Below are 23,048 nucleotides of genomic sequence, written 5' to 3' on the forward strand. Positions count from 1 at the left end.
AAATGTACATATTTCTTTTATATATATTTATAAATTTACCCATATATATATGCATAAATACATATTATTAAAATAAATAAAAATATATGATAAAGAATAAATGTTAGAATTAAATATACAACACCAGCTCTATAATTAGGACTTAATACTTTTCCTATTAAAATTAGAAGTTTTTCAAAAAAATGGAAATAAAGTTTTTTATCCAAACGTGTTTTTATATAAAAAAAACTTAATAATGCATACTTTCATTATTGGTCGAAGATTTTATACTGAATATTTGCTCGATAATTAAGGTAAGGTGTTTAAAGTTTTTCAAATAAATAAAAAAAATAGTCTGCGAACAGACTAAATTTAGTCTGACTCATTATGTTTTATTAATTTTGATATTACTTAAAACATCTGAATCTTATTAAAATTAAGTGCTATTTTTAACATAGAAATAACATATTTAATACAATTTTGCAATTTATTAAAATGGTCTTTTTAAAATAAATAAATCATCAACAAAAGTAACCTGAATAAACCGAATATACTCTGAGATTTATGTATATTATATACAATTTGATGCAAAATCTAAAAGTTTTAAATTAGCCGCAATAAAAAGAAGTTATAAACATAACTTTATCAAAATACTTTTTTTATACCATCTGTATGCATTCTATTAAGTTTTCATTGCCTTTTCTTTACGGCAAAATATTTTTGTAATGGCTAGTTAATAAGACAATAACTTTCAATGTGTCACTTCCTCAACGTTGTCAAAACAACGTTTAATTAACGTTGGCAAAATAACACTTTTTCAACGTTTTTTAATTACCACATTTTCAACGTTGGTATATGTAACGTTGAATAAGCGTTGTTTCATAAATAGCTTAAATACGTTGAAAAAGCAGCTAATGTCTAACGTTGATAAACCTTCAACTTTGCGACGTTTTTACAGTGATTATTTGCGTACTTTTATTCAACGTCGAATAAACGCGGTTTTTTGAGAAGATAATATAAGTTGATATTTATACGCTTATTCAACGTTGAAAATGTGACGTTTAAAAAGCGGTTTATTTTTAACGTTGATGAAGCATAGATTTTGAATCGTCTTTAAAATGGCTTTTTGCGTAAGTTGATTCCACGTTGAATAAACGTCTTTTTTTGACAAGCTAAATTACGTTACAATTTCAACGCTTATTCAACGTTTAAATTTACCGCGATTTAACATACAATAACAAACATTGATTCAACGTTGAAAGCGAGTTGTTTTTGTGACTGTAACGCTTTTTCTACGCTGCGACCGGTTTTCAACGTTGATTCAACGCTGACATGTTCTGGGTATATATATATATATATATATATATATATATATATATATATATATATATATATATATATATATATATATATATATATATATATATATATATATATATATATATATATATATATATATATATATATAGGTACAGTGACCTAGAAAGGTAAAGAAAGTGAGGACGGGGGGGGGGGGAGGAGGTACTGGAGCAGAGTTTAAGAGGGTCTAACGCAGCTAAAATTTAAATAGAAAAAACTGAAACTTTGAAAGTTAGTTTTGAGGGAAAGGAAAACGCTCCCTCTGCAACATGTCTCTATGCCAGCGTTTATATATATTTATATTTATCAAACACCAACTTTGGTTTACTTCTGACTTTCGGTTGTTTATTGCCTTTGGCTTAGTAGAAATGGAGTTTTACTATTTATCTTCTCATATATACAAACTTATTAAAATATTTGGTTCCATTACAAAGTTTAAATACCCAGCAAACATGTCAGCGTTGAATCAACGTTGAAAACCGGTCGCAGCGTAGAAAAAGCGTTACAGTCACAAAAACAACGCGCTTTCAACGTTGAATCAATGTTTGTTATTGTATACTAAATCGCGGTAAATTTAAACGTTGAATAAGCGTTGAAATTGTTGAAAACCGGTCGCAGCGTAGAAAAAGCGTTACAGTCACAAAAACAACGCGCTTTCAACGTTGAATCAATGTTTGTTATTGTATACTAAATCGCGGTAAATTTAAACGTTGAATAAGCGTTGAAATTGTAACGTAATTTAGCTTCTCAAAAAAAGACGTTTATTCAACGTGGAATCAACTTACGCAAAAAGCCATTTTAATGACGATTCAAAATCTATGCTTCATCAACGTTAAAAATAAACCGCTTTTTAAACGTCACATTTTCAACGTTGAATAAGCGTATAAATATCAACTTATATTATCTTCTCAAAAAACCGCGTTTATTCAACGTTGAATAAAAGTACGCAAATAATCACTGTAAAATCGTCGCAAAGTTGAAGGTTTATCAACGTTAGACATTAGCTGCTTTTTCAACGTATTTAAGCTATTTATGAAACAACGCTTATTCAACGTTGCATATACCAACGTTGAAAATGTGGTAGTTAAAAACGTTGAAAAAGTGTTATTTTGCCAACGTTAATTAAACGTTGTTTTGACAACGTTGAGGAAGTGACACATTGAAAATTATTGTCTCATTATCTAGCCATTACAAAAATAATTTGCCGTAAAGAAAAGGCAACGAAAACTTAATAGAATGCATGCTGATGGTATAAAAAAAATATTTTGATAAAGTTATGTTTTATAACTTCTTTTTATTGCGGCTAATTTAAAACTTTTAGATTTTGCATCAAATTGTATATAATATACATAAATCTCAGTATATTCGGTTTATTCAGGTTATTTTTGTTGATGATTTATTTATTTTAAAATGACCATTTTAATAAATTGCAAAGTTGTATTAAATATGTTACTTCTAAGTTAAAAATAGCACTTCATTTTAATAAGATTCAGATGTTTTTAGTAATATCAAAATTAATAAAACATAAAAAGTCAGACTAAATTTAGTCTGTTCACAGACTAATTTTTTTATTTATTTGAAAAACTTTAAACACCTTACCCTAATTATCAAGCAAATATTCAGTATAAAATCTTCAACCAATAATGAAAGTATGCATTATTAAGTTTTTTTTATATAAAAACACGTTTAGATAAGAAACTTTATTTCCATTTTTTTGAAAAACTTCTAATTTTAATAGGAAAAGTATTAAGTCCTAATTATAGAGTTAGTGTTGTATATTTAATTCTAACATTTATTCTTTATTATACATTTTTATTTATTTTATTAGTATGTATTTATGCATATATATATGGGTAAATTTATGAATATATATAAAATAAATATATACATTTTATATATGTATATATAATGTTTACATTTCTAGTCCTAATTTTAGAGTTGGTGTTGTATATATAATTCTAACATTTATTATTTATCACATACCTTTGATATGTATTTTTATTTATTTTGATATTATGTATTAATGCATGTAATTATGAATATATATACATATATATATATATATATATATATATATATATATATATATATATATATATATATATATATATATATATATCAGAAATATATACATTTTATATATACATATATATATATATATGTATATATATATACATATATATATATATATATATATATATATATATATATATATATATATATATATATATATATATATATATATATATATATATATATATATATATATATATATATATATATATATATATATATATATATATATATATATATATATATGCATGTGTATATAAATTTATATATATATATATATGTATATATAATATATACATATATATATATATACATTTAAACATATATATTTGTTTATAAATGTATATATATATATATATATATATATATATATATATATATATATATATATATATATATATATATGTATATATACATATATATACATACATTATATATATATATATATGTATATATATGTGTGTATATGTATATATATATATATATATATATATATATATATATATATATATATATATACATATATATATATATACATTTAAACATATATATTTGTTTATAAATGTATATATATATATATATATAAATATATATATATATATATATATATATGTGTATATATAAATATATATATATTTATTATTATATATATTTATATATATATGTAAATAAAACAAATGATGCCTTTTTTTTAGATGATCTATTACAATGACTTCACAATCTTGGGCTTAAGTTGTTTATTTAAAAAACAGATTAAAGCAGAGGCAGTTGCTCTATGTTGTTGGGTAGAAGATGGTTGGTTATTTTTGTCAACTGGTGTTCATGCAATGAAAGCTGCCTATAATAGTTTTCCAATTGATTATTCATGGAACAAGCTTAGAGTTAAAAGATTTAAAGTTACTTGAGGTCATTAAATTTTACAGTACTCATTGCTATTTTAATTGTTTTATATGAATAAAAAAATTGTTATAGTTTTATATTAATGGTGAAGTACTATATCAAATAAACTTTCTATAATTAACGGTGAAGTACTATATCAAATAAACATCTAATAAGTCTTATTTTTATTTTGGGATAAGTAAAATTTTGAATCTGTTTATTGTATTATGATTGCCTAGATATATATCGTAATCTGTTTACACTGGGGGGTACATTTTAGTTTTTACATTTTTGTTTATATTTGTTTTACTAAATAATTACTTATAAGTATCTATTATTAGATAAAGAAGTAGGCCAAGGATTTAATTTTACGACTACAGAGGACTCAAAAAAATTATGTTAGTGAATGATTGTGTTTCTCTTTGCATTTAACTTTTTATATGGTGAAGAATAAATAAAGCTTAATAATAACTATTAGTCATATCTGATTTTAATAATACTGTTTAAATTTTTTTGACATGTGATAATTTGATTTTAAGTGTAAGTTTATTTAGTAAAGTTCTGGTGGATCAAAGATAGAGGAATGATATGGTTTTAACTGGTTTCCATCTTATGAACAAAGTACATTATATTACATAAATTGATGGTTTATAGTTACAACTATTCAAGTAAGTTTAATTTAGTTAATTTATGTATGGAATTGTGACTATTTTTAATTGTAAAATTTGACTTCCATAAAATGTATGTCTATATTTATATATATATATATATATATATATATATATATATATATATATATATATATATATATATATATATATATATATATATATATATATATATATATATATATATGTATATATGTATATATATATATATATATATGTATATACGTATATATATATATATATGTATACATAGATATAGATATATAAATATATCGATATATATATATATATATATATATATATATATATATATATATATATATATATATATATATATATATATATATATATATATATATATATATATATATATATATATAATATATACATATATATATATATATATATATATATATATATATATATATATATATAAATGTATAGATATAACATTTTTGAGATATTCAGAACTCTAACAATAAAAACAAAATTATTTACGTTGAAATCTACATAACTTCAAAAATTGTTTTTTTTTTTAAATTTGATTGTAATCAAGAAAAAAAATATTTATAGTTTTTTTTAAATCATTGTAAAAGTAACTCTATTAAATAAAATAAGCTATTTTACAATTATTTTAGATTTCAAAATTGCCCATATATATTTTTAACAGGGTTAAGGTCAGGACTTTGAGGCGGCCATTTAAGGATGTTAGCTTTACTTTTTTTTTCAAGATGACAACGACCCTAAACACACATGCCGCTTTGCATGTGTGTTTAGGGTCGTTGTCATGGTGAAAAAAAAATTTGCTATTAATTCTTAAACGGATTGACATTAATTTTTTGAAAACCAATCAACATACAACTTCCCTGTCATTATACATTCAACATTCACCAGTTGTCCCACACTATTTGAATCAAAACATCCCCGAGCCATAGGCGAACCACCTCCATGCTAGAATGTTTTTGTAAAATTTCTATCTAAGAGTGTATCACAAGATCTGCGCCAAACTCTTTGTCGTTTTTTAATCCAAGTATTTGACATTTATTCTTATCAGTCCATAATACTAAGTTCCAAAATGCCTCACACTTGTTAATATGTAGTTTTGCAAATGCTAAAAGTTTTTCTTTGCTTATACAACTAATGAGGGGTTTACTTTTCAAAAGAAGGTTTATTTAAACCACCTAAATTATTAAACCACTTAAATTAAGTCTTCTCTGTACAGTTCGATAGAAAACATTTAGTTTAAGATTTTCAACATTCTGCCTTTAGGTTATTGTTGAATTTTTTTTTGTTAGTGCAATTAGGATATTGGTTATTGTTGAAGTCTTAATGGGGCGACCAAGTCTTTTCTGATTTTCAGCAGAACCAGTTGTTTTATACTTTATACACATCTTCCTAACACCACTTACTGATATTTGATATTTTTCATCACATTGCTTGTAGGTTAGGCCCTTTTTTTGATCAAAAGTGACTTAAGATCTGATGTCCAATGAATAATTTTGATGATAAACCATTTTTTATTATTTTAACTTTTTCTAAAATCAAATTCTAAAAAATATAGTTTAAAATGCTTATTGTTAATAACTTTAACAAAATATTTTTGATGTTAATACTTTTAAGTAAAAAGTTATTGACAAAGCATTATATTTCATAATAAAAATGTAGATGTTTCTTACTTTTGTCACATTTATTTTAGAGAGAAAAACTCTAAGTTAGCAAAGTTCATTTAATAGAGTTACTTTTGCATTGAGTTAAAAAGAGTTATAAATGTTTTTTTTTTCTCTCTGGAATCAAATTTAAAAAAAAACTCAAAGCTTTTGCAGTTATATAGATTCTGACTTAAATAATATTGTATATATATATATATATATATATATATATGTATATATATATATATATATATATATATATATATATATATATATATATATATATATATATATTTATATATATATATATATATATATATATATATATACACGAAATTATATAATTTTTTATATATATATATATACAAAATTATATAATTTTATATATATATATATATACAAAATTTTATAATTTTGTATTTATATATGGATGCTTGTATGAGTAGTAGCGAAGGTCTTCATTGAGTGCAAGCTTCATAGTAGAGGATGCAACATTTATTTCACGTGACAAAGCCCGAATTCCAATGCCAGGGTTCTTCAATACCTGTTCCTGCAGACCTGCATATATATATATATATATATATATATATATATATATATATATATATATATATATATATATATATATATATATATATATATATACAAAATTATATAATTTTGTATATATATATATACAAAATTATATATTTTGTATATATATATATATATACAAAATTATATAATTTTGTATATATATATATATATATATACAAAATTATATAATTTTGTATATATATATATATATACAAAATTATATAATTTTGTATATATATATATATATATATATATATACAAAATTATATAATTTTGTATATATATATATAAATATACAAAATTATATAATTTTGTATATATATATGGATGCTTGTATGAGTAGTAGCAAAGGTCTTCATTGAGTGCAAGCTTCATAGTAGAGGATGCAACATTCATTTCACGTGACAAAGCCTGAATTCCAATGCCAGGGTTCTTCAACACCTGTTCCTGCAGACTTGCGAGGATTTCTGCTGTACGAACGCAATCAGATTGTCTGCTAGGGATCTTTCTTCTTACTACATTCTCGTAGTCACCATAGCAAGTCTCTAGTTCATATCTGATTGTTTTTACTGTGTTCCAGGAGCATTGGGCAGCAGTCATAATATCCTTATTTTGATGGCCGGCACGAATCATCATGATGCAAGTTATTCTCTTCCATGATTTAGGTGGGTTCCAGTCATCCATCCTTTCTGACATCTTGTATATGAATGAAGAAGGGTTCAAACTTTTAAATGACCTTTAGTATGTAATAATACCTCTAATCTACAAAAAAATATAATCAATTATAAATATGTCAAATTTATCCCGAACACCCTGTATATATATATAAATATATATATATATATATATATATATATATATATATATATATATATATATTATATATATATATATATATATATATATATATATATATATATATACAGGGTGTTTGAGATAAATTTGACATATTTATAATTGATTATATTTTCGAAACTCGAATAACTGAATATGCTCTTTAAAATGACCTACTTTAAGTTTCTTTCAAATTTTAAAAGTATAAAGTAAAAAAGAAAAAGACCCTTGGAATTTGGTGCTACTTCAGTTTTATCCTTGTAAAATAATAAATATTTTACAATTCATTGAAAATAAAGTCCAATTTTTATTTTTTTTTTGTTCCTTAAATGTGTTTTTCTTTCTTCAAGCGGAGTAAAAATTGTTTCGAATAACCGAAATTTTGATCAACTGCAGGTTCGAATAACTGCATTTCTGCATAACAGCATTTGCATGAGTTTGTTAAAGAAAATTCACAGAAAATGAAAATTGATTTGAATAAGCAGAAAATTTTAATAAATGCCATTTCGAATAACCGGGAGTTTACTGTATAATAAATAAATAAACATGTATATATATATATATATATATATGTATATATATATATATATATATGTATATATATATATATATATATATATATATATATATATAATTTATATATATATATAATTTATACATATATATATATATATAATTTATATATATATATATGTAATTTATTTATCTATATATTTTATATATAATAATAATAATCCATTTATTTAACCATAAAATATGAAAATTTACAATAATATTTATAAACTCACATAAATAAGGTTAGGTGTCACTCATATAGTTAAAAACTAGTCAATGGAGTGATACCTGAACCTATAATTATAAATTATATATATAAATAAGTTATATATATATATATATATATATATATATATATATAAATATATATATATATATATATATATATATATATATATATATATATATATATATATATATATGTATATATATATATATATATATATATATATATATATATATGTATATATATATATATATATATATATATATATATATATATATATATATATTTATATATATATATATATTTTTAGTTTTTTAATTTAATAATAGTTATACTAATTTAATAACATTTTTTTTTTTACATTTGCTTTCAGACTACTAATGGTACAAGTTTAGTTTTTTGATTAAGATTCTGTATCTCAATGATATGGCCTATCGATACGATATCCTGTTAATTGTATTTTTATATATTGCATAAATATATATGCAAACACTAACACACATAAATTTTAAAGAAAATATTTATATTTTTATATATATATCTATAAATTGCATATGTTAAGCTTTTTTATATTTATTATTGTATATTACTGTTTGTATTAAAAGTTGATTTTGGAAATATTGCTAGGGCAGAGTTCAACTTACAATTTAGTTTTATTTGCCAATTCAATATATATTATAGCCACGTTTAATTACGTTTAATAATATTTTGCGATATTTTATACAGCGCATTTAAGCGTTGATTCAACGTTATATTTCAACCTCCACTCGACGTCTTTGAGTCACGTTAAATTGACGTTTTACTAACAACGTTACAAATCCTTGCAAAATAGACTGCTTTAACAGCGTTTATGCAACGCTTTTTAGGTAACGTTTTTTCAACGCTAAGTTGCGACGTTTATTCAACGCTTATTATGTAACGCTTTTTCAACGTTTAGTTGCGACGCTTTTGTGACGTCATTTAGTAACGTTGTTCCAACGTTACGCAATAACATTTAATCAACGTCTATTAAACAACGTTACATATCTTTGCAAAATCGATTACTTTGTCAACGTTTCCGCAACATCTTTTGCGACCGGTTTTCAACGTTGATTCAACGTTGTCATGTTTGCTTTATAAACTTAAAGTGTTGTTGGGCCGTTGTCATTTCTTACTGAATCTTGCAATTAGTTTACCACTACCTTTCAGACTAACTACAGCTCTGAAACTTTCAGCGCTTGTATAGTCCTGGTGAGCTTCTATGTTAAAATTGTTTCCAGGGACAAAAACCCAGGGAAAGATTGCATTGTACGTACCCGCTTTTTAGCTGCAAAACCTTGCAAATAAATTTTTACTGCTCTCCAAAATAGCTAGAGATTCAAAACTTTCAGCAGTTGTATAGCCCCAATAACATTGGGATGTTGAAAATCAAAACATTATCAGGGCCAACGACACAAGGGGCAACAAATACCCTTCCCACCCTGACTTTTCCTTATAAAAGAAAACATTTTAGAAAAAATTATTGAAAAGAATGTCTTTAAAGTTTTTTTTAAATTTACTTGTTGTTATTGAGGTAATAAAAGCAAAAGCGCATATAACAGAGTACCTCAAAAATAAAAAAATTGAAACTGACTAAACATAGAACTATTCTATTCGAAAACAAGTTTAAGCATTTTATTACATAATTATGTAATAATTAAGCATTCATCACTTAAATTAGGTCTTTTTTTGATTTGATCATAGGCATTGTTTCCCGATTACGCAATTGCATTCGTATGTTAACGTTGTTCAAGTTATCTTCTTGATTTAATTTTTATTCATTAAATTACATTCTAAAAAGTATATTTTATGAAAGTCTTAATATTTTTATAAAGGTTAAAACTGAAACTTATCAATATCATATAAAAAATAGTATTTTAATTACTTAGTTAATTATACGTATTTGATTCATAAAACGTAATTAAATATGTTTATTATGCCGCGTTTCGTAAGTTTTTTTCCATTAAGAACTGTTTTCCAAGTTGCGGTGCGAAAGAGTTTCGTTTCGAAAGAAATTTCGTTTTTTATCATTATTTTTTAAAATAAAACCTTTAAATGTTTATATATTGCAATACTGAAAATAAAATTTTATTATAAACATTTTTGAGTAAAAAAATTTTATTTTTTACAATTATATCCGTTTGGCCAACAAAATTTTTTTAGCGAAAGAGCTCGTTTCGCATGTGCGACTTCCGTAAGCGCTACTTTCGTATGTTTATTTCGTAGTTTTATTTCGTAAATCAACTTGCGAAAGGCTACATTTCGTAAATAGCATTTGCGAAATGAACATCGACGGTTTGTTTTGTTTCGTAAAGTTCGGTACGAAAAAAAAAAAAAAATTCCTGATTCTCAATATCCTTCCGAAGAAATTTTATTTTTCCGGAGTTCTACAAAATCTTCCGGTTCTCAACTCAACTTTATATAGAGTTTGTTAGAGCAAAATTGAATGTTTTAGAGTGCGCTAGACTGGTGCTCCCTAAAACATTCAATTATTCATTCAGCTGGTGCCACCAGTTCACCTTTCAGAAAACGTGAGGGGGAGCAGCTTTTTTTGAGATCTTATCTCACAATAGTTATTTGTTATTTTTACAACAAGAAACACTTGTGATTTCAATCCTAACTTCATTAAAATATTAAGAAAGAAAAAATTTATAACACTTGGAATTTCAAAATGAACGAGTTTGTCTTGTTTGCTCAAAAATTTAATTTTGTAAACAAACTTTTCATTTTTAAAAATAAGCTTTTAAAATTAAGAGCGCAATTTAAATATAAAAGCTTAGGCGATAATGACAGTGCCATTACATTCCTCTCCCTATTTATTATTATATAAGCGTTAAAAGTTAAAATATTAAAACAATCAACAAAGTTAAATCGTTTCTAATTCCTATTAAGATTGTTTTGTAGTTACTTACCTTTTGTAGCCAATAAGTTTTCCTTAATACTATATAGGTTGTAATTTTATTTTATATCATAACATCATGGCTAGTCAATATTCAAAAATGGATGTGAAAAAAGAAGAGTATATTGCAGTTTCTGGTGCTAATTATGGTCAAGAAAAACATGCTGGGGGTATTATAGCATCTCAACCACAAGCAGTATCTGGTGTTGAAAACTATATACTTGATCTTGACGCTGCTCAAGTTTCTGGTAAAAAATTTATTTTAGTTTAGATTATTAAATTTAAAGTTAAATTGTTATTTAAATAAAATGTATATCAAGTAAATAAAGTACGGAATATTGTACGAAAATTAAGTACAACGTTTTGCTATAAGTTGTACAAAATAAATTTTATTGGTGTTGTTGGTAGGTATGTGGATTGAAAATTTTAAATTGGTCAAAGGCTAGATTGTTATATATCATTGGAAAGGGCTTCAATACAGTATTTTAAAGGTGAATTATTAAAATCGAACTAATCTACAAAAAGTTGTGAGGTTTTTAGTGGCAAATATTTGATATATGAACTTGTTGAAGAAACTGTGGTCAAAATTTAATTTTTCTTCACATAAATTGTTATAACTTTGTACCTATAACTTGGTATCAAAAGATAGGTATAACAGTGGGGTACAAATTTATAATATCATCCACCTATTAGGCGTTTCCTGGGGGCTGGAGGGGGTGCCGAACCACCACCTTCAAAAATTAGCATATTTCTTTCAATAAAGAGTGTTTTTTTTCAAAGAATGGTAATTTTTTATACAAAAAATTGCTATAATTTTATTCCAGACCTACAACAATGATTAATGTATATTAAATTTGGTGATGGATATGGTGGTGATGATTTAACACACCCTAATTTCAAAAATATTTAATTCTCTATTTATAAATAAATATTTCTATATTTAATAAAATAAGTGAAACTAGTATAAAAAACATTAACAAATTTTTTTTACAAGAATTTCATTTATTGGTGGTGTGCATATTGGCTTGTGGGAGAAGCGTGTGCCCCCCCCCCCCCCTTAACCTTAAAAAATAAATAAATAAAATAAGTAAATCTTTATAAAAACAATTATAGTTATGAGTTAAAAATTTAAAACCAGAATTAGGCTTTTGGCACCAGGTATAACCTAGAAGCTAAAGTTGAAGACCACAACCAATCCTACTTTTGACAAAAAAAGGCTTTTTGCTGCTATTCCTAAATTTTGGTTAAGTTGAGAAGCTTATTGAATAAGGTGGTGATGGTTACCCACATCCTAAAATAAAAAGATGTTGAATTCTTAAAAATAATTGTATTTTTTAACAAACAAAATAAATTAGTATATTTTATTTTTTGATATTTCATTAAATATATTTTATTTCATTACCAAATATATCAGTGTTGTATCCTATAAAAAAATTGTAACAATCAATTTTATATTGTTCTGTATTAAAACTTTTGAGATACCCTAAGTTTAAATATTTATCTTGGCTTTTAGTAAATAATTAAAATAACCAATTTCATAAATGGAACACTATAATAATCATATGTATTGATAGACACCATGTGAAGATAAGCCAGAGCCACCTATCAAAATATTTTTCAATTCACAACACTTGTGCATATTCACAACACTTTTGCAAAGTCACAACACTTGTGCAAGTCACAACACTTTTGCAAAGTCACAACACTTGTGCAAGTCACAACACTTATGCAAAGTCACAACACTTTTTCTTGTGCAACACTTGTGCAAAGTTCCAAGTCAAACACTTTTATTCTTCTCTAAAAATATTTATGAAAAAAAAGTAAAATAAAAACAAATGATTCAGTACCTGGCATACCTGACTTGATTTGACTATCTTTTCAAGTTTTATGACTTGTGATACCTTTATGCAAGTTTCATCAATTGTGGTATCTATTTTGAAATTTTCATTTTAAGTAATATTATCATAATTTGTTACATATTACACTTCAAGAAAAGATCAACTCTCCTGGTCCAACATCAGCAGCATGCTATAACTTTTTCATGTTGTAGTCAACAACTTTAGTATCAGTATTATCTTTATTCTAGTAAGAAATAGTGTAAACTTTGTCTTGTTTTTTTTTTTTAAGTTTTTCTTTTCTACCATCATACATGACATTCTTCAAATACTTACTATCGCACCATTCATGGCAGAGTTTTTGCCCAACAATTCTATCTGACATTACATCATCTTATTCAAGTTGTTTGGTAGACAATGTATATAAACTCTTTATTTGATTGTAAGAAATTTCATGCAACTATCATTTTAACTTTCTTTTGTCTTTTACATCCATTTTTTGGTGTTTGCATGCATTTTTTTTTTGAAATATCTGCTCGTATATCATTATGCTTCATTTGATTTATCATCCTCTTTTTATGGGCTGTCTGAATAGACCACATTACTACATTTTCTCTAGATAATGGATCTAAACTATCTAGGCAATTTAAAGTTTGATTCTTTTTTGATTTTAATTTGTATGAAATATAAGTTGTTGCATTAGGTGATGTTTCTTTAGCCTCACTAAACATTCCCATTAACTCTTCACTATCTATATTGTGAAGGCTTGCACCTGCTGTCTCCTTATTAGGAGTCTGGTTAATAGAGAGGAAGAAAAATCTCTTATATTGATGACTTATGACGTCTCCCACTACAATAAGACAAGCAGAAGTCATCTTGATAAAATTTCATCAATCAAGCAAAACTTTTTTATTAGATCTAAAATATTTGGTTCTAGGTCTTTTTTAAAAGTGAACCTGGATTTGATTTAGAATCTGCAATTTTTAGCAAAACATTTTTTAGTACCCGGATTCCACTAAATGATCAAAATTTGCCTCCTCAACAGTCACATAAAACTTTGTCATCCAGGCTGGACCCTGCATGACAAATTTTTATGTGACTGTTGAGGAGGTGGTTTTCCAAATAATGCAAGCACACACATTTGTTTTAGAAGTATTGTTACAAAATACTGCTCTAAGAACTGCTTGTAGAGTTCCACATTTTACTGTTCCAATGGTTAAAAATGCTTAAAGTCATTATAATGTTTTATAAAAATAAAACAAGTATGAAAAAGAATATGAAGACGATTTCCTCGATACCTTGTAATGATACCTTGTGGTAGTTTTTGATCATCTAAAATTTAACAAATTCTTTTGGATCACCTTTGCCATGTTTAAACCTCAACTCTTTCATAGCCAAAACTATTTTAAGTGCCACACAATCATAGCCAGACATGAGGTAGCAATTGTATCAAGAGCATGTAAAGGGCAGTTTAGCTCATTCAGACTTTCCCCCCAAGTGTCACACAGTTTGCTTATAGTAAGATGGTTAACTGCTACTCTGTCTAACATTGTGTTTGATATATTTGAGATGATCGATCAACAACTGTCATTAAAAGAAGCTAAGTGAAAATCTGAATAAATAAAAGCTAGATACAACTACTTTACATACATGATTTTCGTAATCATCAGCTGTATCTCCAACTAATTGATCCAGTGCAATAACTTAGCATTTATTCTTCGATGTTAAGTGAATGCTATTACATGTACACCTTCTTGGGTTATTGCATCAAATCCAAGAGTAATATGTGAATTATTGATGGCCCATTCTGATATTTGTTCAATCATACATCGATGGGAATATCATTAAAAATGACACCCAAATACTGCATAATTTTCTCCATTAGAAATGGTTTGTTACATGTTGGTACATTTGCCAATAACATGCTATAAATTATCATTCAGGTTTGTAATGGATAAGACTTATCATTTACTGAGCCATTCACAATGGTTTCCTTCTCCATCTGGATTATATCATTTTAGTAACTAGCTATCAGCATTTTATTTGCCTTAGTATCATTGTTATGTCAACTTTAACTTGTTTTAGTATTTTAATATTGAAAATTATAATACATATAACATAAATAATTACTAAATTAACCTCTTACCATCCACTTATGGAAATCAGAAAAACAGAAATAAGGTACCAAAACTGCTTACTTTTATAGATCTGCTCAATAATATTTTTTGATGAAATTTGGTAGGTAGATAAAAAATATATGTAAAAAACTATCTAGGTAGGTTTGAAAATTATCTGAGCATTCCTTCAACAATAATTTAATGTGAGAACAATAACCAAGTTTATATATATATATATATATATATATATATATATATATATATATATATATATATATATATATATATATATATATATATATATATATATATATATATATGTAAATTGTGTTAGTGTATTTTACAAATAGAGTGCTCAATGTTCTTAAAGAACAGAGCAATAATAAATTAGTAAAAAACACTTATCTAACTTTTTTCTTCTACTTGAAGTTTCACCATTGCTGGATCATCAGGAAGAGTTCAACTCTTCCTGATGATCCAGCAATGGTGAAACTTCAAATAGGAGAAAAAAGTTAGATAAGTGTTTTTTACTAATTTAAATATATATATATTATAATAATAATAATAATAATATATATATATATATATATATATATATATATATATATATGTATATATATATATAATATATATATAATATATATAATATATATATAGATATATAAATATATATATATATATATTATATATATTATTTATATATATATATATTATATATATATTATAATATATATATATATACTTTATATATATATATATATTATAATAATAATAAAATATATATATATATATATATATATATATATATATATATATATATATATATATATATATATATATATATACATATAACATAAATAATTACTAAATTAACCTAATTAAATTCAACTTGGTCGTACCCACTCTTACCACCCACTTATGGAAATTAGAACAACAGAAATGAGGTACCAAAACTGCTCATTTTTATAGACTATCTGTTCAATAAAATTTTTCAATGAAATTTGGTAGGTAGATAAAAAATATATGTAAAAAATCTAGGTAGGTTTGCAAACTATCTGAGCATTCTTTCGACAATAATTTAATGTGAGAACAACAACCAAGTTTTTAATACAAATAAAATCAATACAAAAATTACCAACCAGACCAATACAAAAACTACCAACCATAACAACTCTCAACATAAATGTTACATATAAATGAAGTTTAACTATTATTTTTTTCAAAAAAAATCTAAGTTTAGTTATGTTTCTAAAAAGAAGCACCACAAAAAAATGTTGGCCTGACGCTACCTAAAAAAAAGTTTAAAAAACCTGGCTCTGAATTTTAGCACAAAATTTGGTTCCGTAAAACACGAATTTCTGCGTCCCTATTGTTGGTAATGTTTTGTTTTATGGAAATGTTGTTTAGTTTATGTTCATGTTTTGTCTGATAAAAGTAACTCGAAATAATATTCAGCTAATGTCTTGTAAAAAATAGTGCATTCTATTGAACAGTCTTACACTCCTTTATCATCTAAACTTGCTGGCCCTTCTGATGTATTTAAAATGTGGAAGGCTTTGCACAATTTTCAGAATGTTATTTTTACTATACAATTGTGCATGTTGGTAAAACTTCAAATGTTTGGTAGAAAAGTTGGATGGTAAAGATTTATAAATGAAAAGTAGATGCACTAAAATGTGACTCATTAAAAATAAAGTTGCTTAACCAGGTGATAAAGAGTTCACAAAGAATTTTTGCTAACAAAAAAAGAAGCAACAATTTTATCAATATCCTTAAGTTTTGGTTTTAGGCCAGGAAAGCAACAGTTGTGATATTAGTTGTAAAAGAAGTGCGCAAAAGATTGTTAGAAAAAAAAGGTATCTTTTGACCTTAAAAAAACTTTCCATAGAGTAGTGTTAGAGGTAGTGTGGTGGGCTTTGAAGAAGTTAGGTTTTAAAGATGTCTACATGATGTTGGAATACGTGACAAAACAAAAGATTTAGTGATAGTTTTAAATTAAAAGTTATAGTTTTAAAGTAAAAGTTATTGTGTTAAATATTATTTTTAAGTTAAGTATTAAACTTTGCACTAATACTCTGCACCAATACTCTGCTTTTTATTATTTTGTTGGATGTTTTCTCCAGTACAATAATCTAAAAGAGTTCAGTGTTGGTTTACTATGGTAGCAAGTCTATGCAAATGGTTTATGACTGACAGCAGATACAGAAGATATACTGATAGTTCAGTGATAGAAAGATTGAGTTAAAGCAAAACCACTCAGAATAAACATAAAAATATTTAAAAAAAAAAGCAAGCAGTTGTTAAAAAAAGAAAAAGTTCATAGAGATTTAAAAGAAAACTTAATTAGAGACAAAAGCATATAAAACAGCTTATAAACTGTTAATTATAAAATAAAAAGAGTAATAAAGACTAAAATGAATTAAAAAAAACAAATAAATAAATACAAAATTTAATGCTCTGTAAAATTCGATTTAAATTATCTAATGTTTGGTAGAACTTTATTAAACTAGGAAAAACGTATTATAATTCTATATTCCCAGAGTTGAAAAATATGAAAATTCTAATTAAATTTATAATTTTAATTATTACTATTATGTTTTATTATTATAATAAAAAGTAGAAAATAAAATATAGCAAAAATATTTGCTGAAAAATATTTTTTTGTACTAAAAAGTGGAAAATAAACTTTATAATTGAAATTTAATAGTTACAGTAAACTAAAGATTGACAGGTCTGCACAAGATTCATTTCTAAACATTTAGCTGAAACATATGAAACATCCATTTATATTTCTTAAATTTATGTCAATTTTAAATACAAAACACTTGATTGCTGAATTTTTAAAAATTTTTATTGCCTGGTTCATCGAAGTAAATAAAACCTTATATATATTTCAAGGTTTCTGGAAAATGTGGTTTAGTTACACAAACTTAGAACTTGTGATAGATATTTTTTTAACAAACAAAAAAGTTTAAAAACTATTTTTTTTGATTAAACAATTAGAGACAAAATTAAATAAAATAAAAATATATGAAAATAATATTCTAAAGTTGTAAAAACATATTTTTAAGAACATATCACTAAAAAGATAAATAAGAAATGATAATAGTCAAATGAAAATTAACAAAATCCTGGAATTCTAACAAAAAAGATATTATGTAGTAGTGATGTACCGATAGCACTTTTTTGGCTGATGCCGATACTGATGCTGATGGATGGGAAAAGGCTGATACCGATGAATTAACTAATTATTAAAATTTTAAAAATATAAAACCATACAACTTTAAATTGTGTCATCTTTTTCATGGAATCAGTACTTGTAAACAAATACTTGGACTCAAATTAGAGTCAAACCATTATTTTAAAATATATTAGAAAAACATTATTTTAAAATATGTTAAAAAAATATACATTTTTTAGTTTTTTTTACTATGAAAAGTAAACTTTCAAAAAGTAATTACAATTTTTGAGGAAACCTTTTTATTTCATTTTTAAAAAAAAAAATGGCACTATCATAAGCAGTTTACTTAGAATTCTTTATTAATTTAATAGTAATTTAGATATCTAAACAACAATCTTATGTTGTTTAGATATCTAAACTATTTTTAGTTAATTAAATTGTTTTTATAATTATTTTATTTTGTGATGTTCTATCCCCACCATGTCCCTGGTAGTACTGCACTAAACTTGTTTCTCGACGCAGCAGCCTTTATTGTCAAGGTTTGTTTTTCGGAGTTATAAAGTTGAGAGAGGGCTGTAACCAAATCTAAAGTAGCCTACTCGAATGCAATGGCCTTGGGCAGGTGAATTGAAATAAAACAAAAATAACAAATAAAAATATAGAAATATAGTAGGTTATACTTGAACACATATAGATAACAATGCTTAAATAGGTTACTTTTAAGTATAACAATAGAACAACACAAAATAAAATTATTCTAAAAACAACACAATGGTAGTAAAAGTATAAGTACATTCAGCTGTTAAATTAAAGCTTATAAACATCATCTTAAGAATAAATAAATATTGCCTGTAAACAAAATAAAAATTTATCAAAAAAATTCTAAGTAATGCGTAAAGTTTAGTTTATTTATTATTTAATTATTATCATAATGCAGGCTGAAAATATTAAAATGCCATTGGTTGGAAAATTGGAAAATTTGGCCGATGCCAATACCAATTGTGCAGAAAGTGGCCGATTAAGCTGATGCGGATACTGATGCCGATTAATCGGTACATCACTATTATATAGTAATAAAAACAAAAACACAGTGTTGAATCTTATTTTATTTCTAAGCTATAAAAAAAGTTGTATTAAACTTAAAAAAGAAAAAAATCAATGCAAAATGCCTTTCGTAAACTAATATATAAAGAAAAAAATCAAGTGCAATTATTTTAAAATATATAAATATATATATATATATATATATATATATATATATATATATATATATATATATATATATATATATATATATATATATATATATATATATATATGATATATAAACCTTTAAAATAAATATATAGAGAGAAATATAAAATATACTGAAATATAAGCACATTTATGTATATAAACTTATGTCATGTCAACAAATAATAATCTTATTTTATTAAAAAAAAAAAGTCTTATTTTATTTAGTTTTCCATGTTAAATACATAAATAAAATTCCAATATAAAATAGAACTGAATAGTAAACATGCTCAAATCAGTAAAAGTTTGAAAGTCTAAAAATTTTGTTCTCATTAACTTTTCTGATAACAAAAAATAACAATAAAGTGAATTGAAGTAACTAAAAAGCACTACCACTCTTTCCGATTATTCTAAAATATAAAATAAAGCTTCTTTTTTTTTTGCATTGTTTTTAAAAATCTTAACAGATTAAGTAAGCAACAAGAAAAATGTTTATTTACTAAAACTACTGATAAAACAAATAAAAACTATTAATTTTAATTTAAAGGAAAACGAAAATTAATATATAAATTAGCTTCAGCTTCTTTCAATTGTTAAAATTAGGATAAAACTTGCTAAAAATGTTCTAAAAAAGACTAAAGACAAAGTTAATCAAAAAGAAACACTGTACTAAAAATACTACTTTACCAATCATTTAGTACTAACTACTTCGAAAAGTAGAAAACAGACTAAATGAATTAGAAAAGTAAAAATGTTTATTGAAATTTTTATTAAAAATTTAACAATAAACAACATCAATTCTTCTTGAATACTGAGAAAAATTTATTAGCTCTAATTTGTTTGCAGACCTTGCAATAGAAAATGTTTTTGATATAACTAAAGCTATGAAAAAATTATTTGATTTTTCAACTTTTTTTGACTAGTTATTAGTGATGTACTGATTAATTGGCATCGACTTAATCGACCACTTCCTGCACAATTGGAATCAGTATTGGCATTGGTCTAATAATTTAAATAATAAATAAACTTATTGCATTACTTAGAATTTTTTTGAGAAATTGTTTATTTTGACTTTGTTTACAGGCAAATTTGTTTATTCTTAAGATGATATTTATAAGCTTTAATTTAACAGCTTAATGTACTTTTACTTTTGTTACCATAATGTTGTTTTTAGACTTATTTTATTTTGTGTTGTTCTATTGTTATACTTAAAAGTAACCTATTTAAATATTATTATTTATGTGCTCAAGTATAGCCTTCTATATTTCTATATGATTGTTGTTTAGATATCTAAAATGAATAAAGAATTCTAATTAAAACTGCTTATCTTAGTACCATTTTCTTTTTAAAATTAAAATAAAAAGCATTCCTCTTAAATTGTGTTTATTTTTTGAAAGTTTTCTTTTCATAGTAAAAAAAACTAAAAAATGTGTATTTTTTTAATGAGTTTTTCTAATATCTTTTGAAATAAAGGTTTGGCTCTGATTTGGGTCCAAGTATTTGCTTACAAGTACTGATTCCAGGCCTTGTTAAGAAGCACTACGCAGCTCGCATTTTGCTTGCGAAAAGGCAATTTGCCTACGCGTTCAGCAGTTTTGCGCTACGCAAAAACTTATATCTTTTAGAATATTTAAATTATCTTTTGATTACCGTTAACGTGACGTTTATTCAGAAGAAATAAAGTCGTAAGTTTAACCGCAATTGTAAAATAATAGATTTTTTTGTTAAAGAAACAGTTTGTTTCATAATTTTTTTTTTGTTATTAAAAATTAGTTAAAAAAAAAAAGTGTTTTAAGTTTTATCTTAAGGAATTAAATATATAAATTCCTTTTAAATATAAAAATTATTTTTAGTCATAATAAGTTTAAAAAATGCACGATTTATTTTGATGTAAATATTTTATTAATAAGATATATTGTTTATTGTTAATTCAATAACGTAAAGTTTTAATGACGTTCATTTAATTTATGAAAATAAATTATGATCACGAACATGTTATCGGTAACTGGATAAATAACAAAAAAAAACTTTATTGTTTAAAAACATTATTAAAAAGAGTTCACAAATTAAATAAGAAAAAATGTATTAACAGTTAATAAAATAACCAAAAACCAAATACAAAATCATAAGAAAATAAACAAATATTTTACGTTTCATGAAAAAAATATTTTTTTCAAAATAAAATTTAGTTCATATTTGAAAAAAATAATAAAAATGATTTTTTTAATAAGAACTTAGATTTTATTTGTAACTTTTGTTATAGTGAGAAAAAAACAAACTGTTTGTATGATTTTTAACGCGTTAATAAAATAACTTTAATTACAATGCGGTACTTGAAAAGACGCTAGTGACGCAATATAACTTCTAACGATGCAAAATATATTTGCTGAGTTGAGTTACTTAGAAATGCGCTACGCGTTTTCGCTACGCAGCGAAATATCGTAACAAGGCCTGTGATTCTATGAAAAAATTTACATGATTTGAAGTTGTATGGTTTTATATTTTAACAACGATTTCTTGCCTTTCTCAATTGGGTATTCAAGGGATCAAGATTTATATATATATTAAAAAAACATTCCATTTAAGTATGGGATATATTTAAGTATAACAAATGTTTTTATAATTAGAATGAAGGGATCAAGATTTCTGTATATTTTTTTTAGTATAAACTGTTCTTGATAATTACTAGGATGGAGTGTCCAGGATGTCTGCAATTTATTTGTTGAAAAAGTTGGATGTGGGTATTTAAATGAACTATTCATTGCTAACAAAATAAATGGGAAATGCTTGATGCTTTTGCAAGAGGTTTTATTGTTTTGTTTATTTTCACATTTGTTTTTCCGTAAATGTTATATATTTATATTTTATGTATATTTTTCGTATACATTTTCCGTATACTAATTTTTCCTTATTTGTACGCATATATTTATTAATAATTGTTATGACTATTTGACCTAAAAATATAGT

At 24.3% G+C, this 23,048-nt stretch overlaps 1 protein-coding gene and 1 long non-coding RNA gene across 2 annotated transcripts in view; both read left to right on the forward strand.

Moving 5' to 3' along the window:
• The first annotated feature begins 4,073 nt into the window (after positions 1-4,073).
• LOC136078959 (uncharacterized) lies at positions 4,074-9,299 on the forward strand. Its single transcript, XR_010637818.1, has 3 exons — positions 4,074-4,317; positions 4,845-4,958; positions 9,172-9,299. It is a non-coding gene; the product is annotated as an uncharacterized LOC136078959 (long non-coding RNA).
• A 2,381-nt stretch (positions 9,300-11,680) lies between these two features.
• LOC100198390 (uncharacterized) overlaps positions 11,681-23,048 on the forward strand; it is a 38,418-nt gene continuing 27,050 nt past the window's right edge. The window contains exons 1-2 of the mRNA XM_065795300.1: positions 11,681-11,963; positions 22,771-22,886. Of these exons, the coding sequence (XP_065651372.1) occupies positions 11,795-11,963; positions 22,771-22,886 (285 nt within the window). The 5' untranslated portion in view covers positions 11,681-11,794. The remainder of the gene's footprint in view (positions 11,964-22,770; positions 22,887-23,048) is intronic.

This window comes from Hydra vulgaris, chromosome 04, assembly GCF_038396675.1.
Source record: "Hydra vulgaris chromosome 04, alternate assembly HydraT2T_AEP".
NCBI classification, from domain to species: Eukaryota; Metazoa; Cnidaria; class Hydrozoa; order Anthoathecata; family Hydridae; genus Hydra; species Hydra vulgaris.